Genomic DNA, 11,227 nt, shown 5'->3' on the forward strand with positions numbered 1-11,227 from the left:
CTAACTGATTTCCGGTTCTCCTTTGCTTGACACCTGGCGTTCGTCATCTGAGTGTCAAGCTCCCATCTTGACACGTGAATTCCATTAACGACACGTGCTTGGATTTTACTGGTTCCTGACTTTTGATTTTTCTGGTTCTGACACTATACTCTTTATATATATATATATATATATATAAAAGGTTTAGTATTTAAGATGCTATATTTTTGTCCAATAAGTCTAATATAATTTTACTCTCATCCAGCCACAAAGTATCCTTGTGAGTTTCAAAATAATTATCATAAAAATTAATAAATTTACTGTGCGATAGTTTATGATGATAGGATGATGGTTTAACTTTTTTTTTTCTTTACCAAGTATTAAGTTTCATTTCTTTCATTTAAGATTATATATAACAAATGAATAAAAATAAAACATTTTGATTTTTAAAGTGCATTGTATTTTTTGAAAATACTAATTTCATTTTGTTTTGATTTTTCATCTATGTATATATATAACACACATATTAAAATGTGTAATTAATATATAAAAGAATTGTATTTTCAATAAATCTTTTTTTCTTGTATACATTTTATCATGCTCTTTTATAGAAGTGTAAAATTAAACAATCATCAATTAAATGTCATCTTACATTTTCGTAATGATTGATAATTAAAAATATCATTTTTTTCTGCAAAAGGTTTGAACATAAGATATTATAAAATATCATTTTTACTTAACAATTTTGGCATGACAGGGCTAAAAAAATCATGTAGTGAATACGTTCTTCTTATAAAATACTCTGAGTTTCGTAATTCTCGACATGTAAACTTTATTAGTTACAAGATACCTGGTATCAAGTATCAGTATAAGATATCCTATGTTTGGTTAATCAATCATGTTAATGTCATATAGAGGTGAAAGACTTTCAACTATAGTACAAAAATATATATTATTTGGATAATAAATCAACAGTTTTACATATTATAAAAAAACAGAAAGGTAAAGTGATAAAATTAATATTAGTTTATTTTTTTAATACTATATCCATTTAAAGGATTATATAAAGAAGAATAATTTTAAGAAAAAAATAAATTAAAACATTAATATATTGAATAAGAAAGAAAAAATTTAAAACCAAAACTTAAAAAATTTTAAACTAAATAGAAATATCAATATATTAAAAATATAAATTTATACTTTTTTATCATATTACTAATTATATATATATAATTTAATTTTAATAATATAAAATATATAAATTTATTTTTATCAAACTTCTTGTTAATTAGCACTAACAAGAAAAGGTTATCATAAAAGTTTAATTAAAAATAGATCGTACATATTCTTATCTTAATGAACATTTAATGACTCTTTTAAGCAATTTAATGAGTTAATTCATTCGAATTATGATTTCCAATAAAAGAATTTATTGAGTGATTACGTAACTCTTTGTGATTCTTTAAGAGGTGTAGTTAGAGTGATGAGACTTATGACACTTGTTCAGCATTAATTAAGGTACACTGATTGTTTTGAGCCAAGAAGAGAAAGAAAAAAATAAAAGAACCAAATTGAAAGGCATTGTTGATTTTGGCCCACCAATCAAGCAATTAAATGAATATGTTGCTAAGCACCCACTAACTCCCCATGTGCCCTAGAAAAGACAATTTGCCCATATTGTCCAATGTCTCCCCATGTGTTCCTTCAACTCTTGCTTTTTTGCAACACTAGGGCGGCTTCTATTTTATTCATGTTCTTCTTTCTGCCTTTTCAACACTTTCCCTCTATTATATAAGTGCCTAACCTCATCACCTTCTCTTTGCTCCTTCACTTTCCAAACCAAAAAAGAGATCAAAGAGTGTGAGAAAGATGATGAAGTTGAGGTCAAAGAGGTTTTCAAGAAGCAGCTCCAAGCTTGGCAACAAAGGAACAGCATCATCCCCAGAAAAGGATGCCAAAAACAACGGTGAAATCAAGTGGGAACTTAGGCCTGGTGGCATGCTTGTTCAGAAGAGGGAGAGTAATAATAACCAAAGTTCTGGAGAGGGAGTCATTGCTGTTAGAGTCTCCACTGTCTCACAATGGCATGACATTTCCATTGATGCCACTTCAACTTTTGGTAATGCTCTTCTAATGAAATATGATTTTAGTTACAAATACTTTTATTGAGTTTGGTTTCACATTATATATATAAGAAAAAAGATTCAAACATCTGTTACTTCAAAGTTTTGGGTTTAAAAAATGTATTAATTAAGTTTCTTTTATATAAAATGTTTTTAGTTTATTGGTCAACAATCTCCTTAAAGTTTTCCCTAATGAAATTTGTTTTTTCTTATAAATTTGTTGTTCGTGCATACCCTTTTCAAAGTCTACTCCAAATTTTCATTTTGAGTTAAAAGGGTGTTTTTATTAATAAAAAAGATTCAAAATTTTGGTTTATAATGTTGACTTTGAAATCATTAGTTTTTTTCTTTTTGGTATTTCTCTTTAAAATACTTGACCTTTAATCCTTTACCCCTTTCAGACAAAGGTAATTAATGTATGGTGATTAATGATATATATAACATTCTAAAAGTTGGAGACCAAAACAAAAATTCATAAGGGTGGATAGAGGGATGAATCATTAAATCAGATAAGATACTGAGAATAAGTTCTCTAAATCAGAGATCAGAAATTATTAAACTTCATTTCTTGAAAATTGGAGAGACCACATAGATTTTGATACTAATTTGTGAATGATAAAAACTTGCAGGGGAACTAAAACTGATTTTGTCACTGGTGACAAATTTGGATCCCAGAGAGCAGAGGCTTCTGTTCAAGGGCAAGGAGAGGGAGGACAGTGAATTCCTTCACATGGTTGGGGTGAGAGACAAGGACAAGGTCCTAATGCTTGAGGATCCTGCAACAAAGGAGATGAAGCTTCTTGGCATGGCAAGAGGCCAACCCATTAACAATACTTGCTGTACCATCGCTGTATGAACACCCTTTGATTTCATCAAACTTCTTGTTAATTAGCACTAACCAGAAAAGAAAAAAAAAACAAAAAGTGAAGTAAAGTTTAATGTAATGATATGGTCTTTCTTCACTTTTGTTTGTCTTAGAATAGAAACTTAATTATGTACTTATCTGTTGGGTAGAACCTCCCTTCATTTAAAAATGTACAACATGATGCAATGCCATGTCATTTTGCAGAGGTTTCTCTTGTAATTCAAGTATCCATTCTCTCGTATGTTTTTTGTACTCTACTTCTCTAGTGTTTTTAAAATATATTTATTTTGATACATTAAAAAAGTTTTTAATATGCTTTAAAATATAAAAATTAATATAAGTTAATGTATTTTTAAGGTTCATTATATAAACAACACAAAAAATATAATTAAGAATCAAAATTGTTTCATCAACATTGTACAATCTTTTGTTTTTTGTTTTTTTTTCGTGTAATAATTTTTGTTGTACTAGCGGATAAAAAACACATAATACAAAATCAAAACATAGTGTTGTACAACCTTTTTGTTCTTTGTTTTTTTTTATTTTATTTTTTTTCTTGTGATGGTTTTGGTGTGTCTCCTTTGTTCAATTATATAAAACCCATGCGTGCACGCCGACAAGAAAGAAAAAAGATTAACAATGCTAGAAGTAGGGTGGAAGCTTTGCTAAGGTATAGGTTGTAAAGTTCGAGATGTTTGGGTCAAAGATGGTATTCAAATCGAGGGTCTACATTTTAAATTTCTTAAATAATTAGAAGAAAAAAGTGCTAATCTCAATTCAAAAAGAATGGTTTTATGTCATTAAAAGTTTATGTAAGTGGTGAGTTATTATTTTCTTAAATAAGTTATGCAAATTTGGAATCAATAAGTTCCTGTTCTTTTGAGTGGATTTGAGAGGATGGATTTGAGGGGATTTGAGAGGATTTGAAGATAATTTTTTTTATCGTTTATTTGAGTTAATTTGGAGGTAAATGATAGTGAATTTGAAAATAAATTTTGTGAGAATTAGTATAGAATTGTATTGACATGACAAATTAAAAAAAATTATTTCCAAATTCACTCTCATTTACCTTCAAATTCACTCAAATAAACGATAAAAAAAATTATCTTCAAATCCTCTCAAATCCCCTCAAATTCATCCTCTCAAATCCACTCAAAAGAACAGGGCCTAAGTGAGTTATCATTATCCTTGGGTACCATGTTTATAAATGGCATATGAATTTTAAGTGTCTTTAAACTTGAACAAAAGTTATTAATTGAACATTAATGCTATCATTACATTTTAAATATTATTAGTTTGAATTCATTAAAATCTAAAATTAATAAAGGAATTTGTAGCTTTTAATAAATTTTAGAAAACCTTAAAAAGTGTTATCAGCATTCCTCTTAATTCTTTATTCAACCCAAATGTACAAATCATATAATTGTAAAAAGAGAAGTTTTACTTAAAACTTTGGTTAAATTATAACTTCGAATTCCTTTTAGTTATTGATTGTAATTTTAATCCCCTATTTTCTCAGAATTTTAGTCCAAATATTTTACAAAATTAAAAAATTATCAAAATGATAGTTTTTAAGGTATGTAAGACAAAAATCGTAATGATAATAATTAATAACCAAAGTCTATATAAAAAAATAGAAGAGACAGAAATCTTATTTTGAGTAAATATTTATCATTCTTCAATGTTTTTGACCTAATTATTTTTCTACAAATACTTATTATTTTAAGTGTACATAGAATAATGATAGAAGGGTGTTAACAAAACTTAATAATAAATAGTAATGATGTGAAAAGGGAAAGTGGTGGTACTGTAGAAGGTGTAAGTGGGAGGCAAAAGAGGTCCATGACAGGCATGGAGTTCTCTTATCTAAGAAGCAATTTCAATGAATTCAGCACAATCATTTTTGGGTACTCATCATGCACTTTATTTTCGTACTTTTCTACATTCTAAGTATTTCTCCCTACGCATAGAAATGAGACTGGGTGGGATACTCTGTTGGATATCCGTATATTTTTCAATTTTAAAACTTTTGGATATTCATAAATATTTAAAAATATTTAAAAAGAGATAATTTATATACTTTTAGAATAAAGTCTAAAATAAAATTAAAAAAATATATAAAATATATAAATTTAATTAAATATAAATTAAATTTTATTTCAATTAAAATTTAACTTAATAAAATATAAATTAAATATTCATTTTAATTAAAATTTAACTTAATAAAATAGTATAATATTCATATCCGATTTGTTTATAAACAGATGTTAAATTGTTCTTTATTCACGAGTATCCGTTTAAAGTATATATTTACTATCTATAATGAATTTTATCCGTAGATACTTAGGTATATAAGTATTTTCTTAATAACTTAACTTTGACCCTAATTGAATTATGTTTCTATCTAAAACTTTAATACATTTTAGTCATTTAACTTTAAAAATGAGTGGATGTAGTCTTTTTAACCCAATCATATTAAATATTTTTTACGTATCAAAGTGTTTTTAGCATACATTAAAGTGGAAACATGTCAAAGGTGTAAACAACTCAAATACTAGCATAATATGCATTTGATACATTAAAAAAACATAATGTAATTCGGATAAAAGCACAATATCAATTCTTTTTAAAGTTTGGGGACTTCATTTTTAAAGTTTAGGGACCAAAATGTATCAAAGTTTCGAATAATGACGAATTTCAATTTCACTTCAAAGTTAAGGGACTTAAACATTAACAAGGTCTATTCTATTGCATTTTTATTAGTTATAAGAGATTGACTAGTCTTGATTCTTTTTCTTTTATAAGGGGATTGTTGAGGATCATAGGTTTACCACCATTTTCTTCAAGAAAAACATATTTAAGATGTGATGACAATTTCTTTAACTATAATTATTACCGCGGTTGTTCCTATGCTTTGTTTCTTAGGCTGGGCACCAGCTTTGGAGAGTCTAGAACAGAGGAAATTTTTGTGCCCTGATCATATCTTCCAAACACTTTTTAATGATCTCACCCTCTTTATCAATCCACCTTCAAGTTGATTTGTCACAACTTTTTCTAGGGGTCAATCATTGGAACTTTTCCTTTAATTTTCCAACATACCTTATATAGTATAAATTATGAAGCAATCCTTTGGTCATTAGGATGCTTCACGACTTCAAACACATTAAAATTGACTTCATCATCTTAGACACATGTTTTTAACTTGCCATTGTCAACATCTATGTTGATCTTGACTGTCTTCATGAAAGGTCTTTCTAGAATGAGAGGTACTTTAACATTTTCCTCAATATCCATAACTACAAAGTACACTGGGAAGAATAATTTATCTACCTTCACTAGTGATAATGACATATTTTACCATGAATTCAATAATGAATTAAGAGAAAATGTCAACCCTTCCTTAACTTGCCTTGTAAATCCTAGTTTTCTTTTAGTTTGTTAAGTGGTTGCACTTTAAGCTTTAATGAGATATTTTGATCACTAATCACTGCTTTCATGTGCTTAAAGTAGTTGGAAGAAGTCTATGCATCAAATGAAGACACTGGAAAGCAAGGAAAGCAAGAAAAACAACAAAAATGAAGAACCAGAATTCTACTGAAGCTAGCCCGGGCGCCCCTGGTCTATAGGGGCTTGAGCGCCTGTGCATCAGGACTGTCATGCGCCTGAGCCCCCTCTTTCTGGGGGCTTGAGCGCCAACTTTGCTGACATGACAGATTTGCCCTGTTTAACTCAGAGGCGCGAAGAGCTTGACATCTTTTGACACCTAGACGCGTTTTCTCTCATTTGGAGCACTTGGAGGTGAGCTAGGAGCTGTGGAAACAAGGCATCTTCTTCCTTGGGTCTTCTTCCTTCTTCCATTTCCACCATTGTTGTAAGCTCATGGAGAGCTAGTTTCATTGTTGTTGGAGAATTGATGTAGCCACTGAAATCTTATGTAAACTACTTTGTTTTGAATGAATATATGCATCTTCCATTGATTGTGAGTGTTTAATTCCTTTTCTTAATGCTTGTTGTGAAGTAGCTACTCATGACACGATTTTAGGGTTTGCTTGATATTGGGAAATGTTGGGTAAATCTGGACTTGGATTAAACACCTAAAGGAAATAGTATCTAGGGACAGAACTAGACTTTTGGTTGTCTTAAATCTCAAATCTTAATGCGGAAATAATTGTTAGGTCTTCCAAGGGATGAGAGCCTAATAAAGAAGTCTAGGCTCTCTCTACCAAGGGATTGGGTTTGAGTAATTTAGTAGATTGACATCGGCATATTAATGAAGAGGAAGTGATTTTCTTTACATAAGAGTGAAGTAGGTGAAATCATACCCCGACCATATCATTCCATACCATTTCAAATCTTACCATTTCCAAGTGTTTGAGTATCAAATATCACTTTTATCATTTACTTTGCATGTTTACTTTAATTGCACAAAAAAACCCAAATTATGAAGCATTCTTTAGTCTAAGTTAGTTGGAAATTATACGATTGTTTGGTGACACAAGTCTCTTGGGAAACAATATCCGGTCTTACCGGTTTTATTACTTGAAACGATTTGGTACACTTGCCAAAGTCTCAACAACTAGCAAGGCTTCCACAACTCCATATGGATACTTAATAGATCTATCATCCAATTGAATTGTCATTCTGGTTGGCTAAATCTCCACATCTTCAATTCTTCTCAAAATAGATAAAGGCATTAAATTGAATGGTTGAGAAGAACGGTTGAGGCTGAATAGTCCAACTAAATTTTTAAGACTGCAAATTCGATAGAGAAATCGAGGTTGAGAGATTGAGGCAGAATAGTTGAGCACAAATGGTTGAGGCTAAATGGTTGAGACCAAATGGCATACCATAACGATTGAGGCTGAATAGTTGAGATGAAAGATTCATTCTTACACAAAGGTTCAAGAATATTTCTGAAGAATGTGAGGAGACCTATAGTGAAAGTGATGCCATAGAAGTCCATCACTTAAACTAAGGAGGATCATGGATTGGATTTTTCAATGTCTACTCTAGATATAATAAAATAGATTTGATATATAATCAAATTTAATTTATCCAATTAAAAAATATATTGATTAAAATCTAAATCCATTTTAACTAAATCAACTAAATTAGGAATTTATCAATCCAATTTAAGTTGGATTTGACCTATGTCGCAACCGAAATCGCGACGGGACGACGATCCAAAAAGAAACGGGTTTCGAAAAGAGATTTGGAGTTGCCACCATAGTTTATTCTGGAAAACTACGGAAAAACCATAAAAAGGATAAGGCATGGTCTACAAGAACCAGATTCTGTGTTCGGGAGTCGGTTACGTGTAGGGAAGGTGTTAGCACCCTACAACGCCTGCCCTAAGGCAGTACCTTTAACTAAATGCACGAATTTAATGTGGTTTGCTAAATGTTTAATTATCCCTCAAATAAAAATTAAAGAAACAAAAATATATTTTTTTAGTTTTTCTGGGCCCGACAAGGATTGACCTTGCTCCTACGTATTCTCATTCAAAATGAGAAATCAGGGTTACGTAGTTCTGGTTAAGAGATTGTTTGTTGTTTGGAAAAGCAGATGTTTTTAATTTTTGGAGATTTTATGTTTTTAATATTTTCGAGAAAAAGAAGGTAATGAGTACTAGGCCAACGCGAACGGTCGCACGAGTACTCATACCTTTAAAACGATATTTAAATATTTTTAATTATTCTTTTAAAAGAGAGATAACGATATTAAGCACTAGGACGATGCGAACGATCACACGAGCACTCATACCGTTATCTACTTATTTAGGAAGACTTGAGAGTATTGAGTGCTAGGGTGATGCGGACGATCGCACGAGCACTCATACCCTCGTTTAATATTACGTAAATAAGAGAGAAAGGTATTGAACACTAGGACGATGCGAACGATCACACGAGTGTTCAACCTTTAAAACATATTTTTGAAATTTTATTCAAGAAAAGAAGAAAAAGGTTTTTAGCACAAGGACGACGCGAGCGGTCACACATGCGCTTAAACCTTTAAATATTTTTGTAATAATTTTTATAAGAAAGAAGAAGAGGTTTTTAGCACAAGGACGACGCGAGCGGTCACACATGCGCTTAAACCTTTAAATATTTTTGTAATAATTTTTATAAGAAAGAAGAAGAGGTTTTTAGCACAAGGACGACGCGAGCGGTCACACATGCGCTTAAACCTTTAAATACATTTTTATAATAATTTTTATAAGAAAGAAGAAGAGGTTTTTAGCACAAGGACGACGCGAGCGGTCACACGTGTGCTTAAACCTTTAAAAATAATCTTGTAAATTCTTTTATTTAAACTATGAATATTGTATTATTAAATATATATTTTAGGATAAGTAGATGTCTAAAATAAATAGATAGAACAAAATAAGATAAGAGAAAAAGATAAATAAATAAATAAAAATAAAAATAAAATAAATAAACAAAAGAAATGGAAATGGCTGAACGGACGTTAAGAATAACGAACGTTCGTAGGGGGATATAACGGACGGATGTTTAAAAATGTGAGATGAATGACGAGCGTTCGTCGAGAGAGATAACGAACGGACGTTGGGAACGAAGGCTGAATGACGAACGCTCATTGAAGACATGACGAACGGACGTTGAGAAATTGAGGTTGAGAGACGAGCGTTCGTTGGGGAGATGATTAACGGACGTTTAGTCAGGAAGCTTAATGACGAACGCTCGTTGAAGACATGACGAACGGACGTTGAGAAATTGAGGCTGAGAGACGAGCGTTCGTTGGGGAGATGACGAATGGACATTCATAAATGGAATCCTAATGACGAACACTCGTTATTGAAATGACGAACGGACGTTTAGACAGGGAAGCCTATGACGAACGCTCGTTGTTGAAATGACGAACGGACGTTCATAAATGGAAGCTTAAGGACGAACGCTCGTTATTGAAATGACGAACGGACGTTCATAAATGGAAGCTTAAGGACAAACGCTCGTTATTGACATGACGAACGGACGTTCATAAATGGAAGCTTAAGGACGAACGCTCGTTATTGACATGACGAACGAACATTCATAAATGGAAGCTTAAGGACGAACGCTCGTTATTGAAATGACAAACGGACGTTCATAAATGGAAGCTTAAGGACGAACGCTCGTTATTGACATGACGAACGGACGTTCATAAATGGAAGCTTAAGGACGAACGCTCGTTATTGAAATGACGAACGGACGTTCATAAATGAAAGCTTAAGGACGAACGCTCGTTATTGACATGACGAACGGACGTTCATAAATGGAAGCTTAAGGACGAACGCTCGTTATTGACATGACGAACGAACATTTAGACAGGGAAGCCTATGACGAACGCTCGTTATTGAAATGACGAACGGACGTTCGTTGGGGAGATGGCTATCAAATGGTCCGTCCAAGAAATGGCCGAACGGACGTTTGGATAAGAGGCTAAATAACGAGCGTTCCAAAAAAACCCAAGGTTCCCGGACGTGCGTTCAATTCTGGGCCTGGCCCAGTGGAATGATTTCTAACCTAGAATTTCCTAGGGGTTCAGGAGGTTCATCCCCATTCCTCACTCTCCAGCTCGCGCCTTCTATAGAGACCCAAGGTCTCCTACTCTGCACCATGAACTCACCATCGCCTCTGCCATAACCGGCCACCATCGCCTCAACCAGAACACGCCTTGGCCTCGTCGGCGGCAACTCGCGCCACCAGAACCACCACCAGCCACGACGCCACCGTCTCCACCTTTCTCTCTTCGAAAATGGCGATTCCCAGGGAGGGTCTTCCTCCGCCTTCATCGAAACTGTGAATCGCCGTTTGCGGCGTTGCCAATCACGACGTGCGCCACCGGAGCCATCGTCAGCCACTCGTAGCTATATACCGCCACTGTCCTTGCTGATGGTACCACCGGAACTACCAGTGTTACGCTCTTCTCCCCGCGTTTCAACTTTTATTCCATTCTTCTTGCTTTCTTTTGGTTTGGTGGTTGGAGGGTAAAGTGGAATAAGACGTTGAACTGAGTTATGTTCATGAATGAGTCATGGCTTGATAATGGTAATGGAAGTTCTGCGTGTGAACCGTATGTTTTTTTTATGTTTTGGGTGTTGAGATGGGTTGGTGTGATGGTGATAGGAACACGGTAGAGGTTAGGCAGTGAGGTTGGGATGGTTAAGGGTGAGGGGGGTCAAGGAGTTTGAGGTCAGGCCGTGGTATAAGGTGTTGGAGATGGAAATGAAGAGGAGAGGGATGAAGATGATGGACCGTGG

General features: G+C 33.0%; 1 protein-coding gene across 1 annotated transcript; it reads left to right on the plus strand.

Moving 5' to 3' along the window:
* Positions 1 to 1,751: 1,751 nt before the first annotated feature.
* Positions 1,752 to 3,208, plus strand: LOC124835657 (BAG family molecular chaperone regulator 2). The gene is made up of 2 exons (XM_047310623.2): positions 1,752 to 2,098; positions 2,732 to 3,208. Exons 1-2 carry the CDS (start codon positions 1,849 to 1,851, stop codon positions 2,956 to 2,958), a joined length of 477 nt encoding a protein of 158 aa, XP_047166579.1. The 5' UTR covers positions 1,752 to 1,848; the 3' UTR covers positions 2,959 to 3,208.
* Positions 3,209 to 11,227: the final 8,019 nt, after the last annotated feature.

This window comes from Vigna umbellata, chromosome 4 (genome assembly GCF_029865625.1).
Source record: "Vigna umbellata cultivar VRB3 chromosome 4, Vumbellata_1.0, whole genome shotgun sequence".
NCBI classification, from domain to species: Eukaryota; Viridiplantae; Streptophyta; class Magnoliopsida; order Fabales; family Fabaceae; genus Vigna; species Vigna umbellata.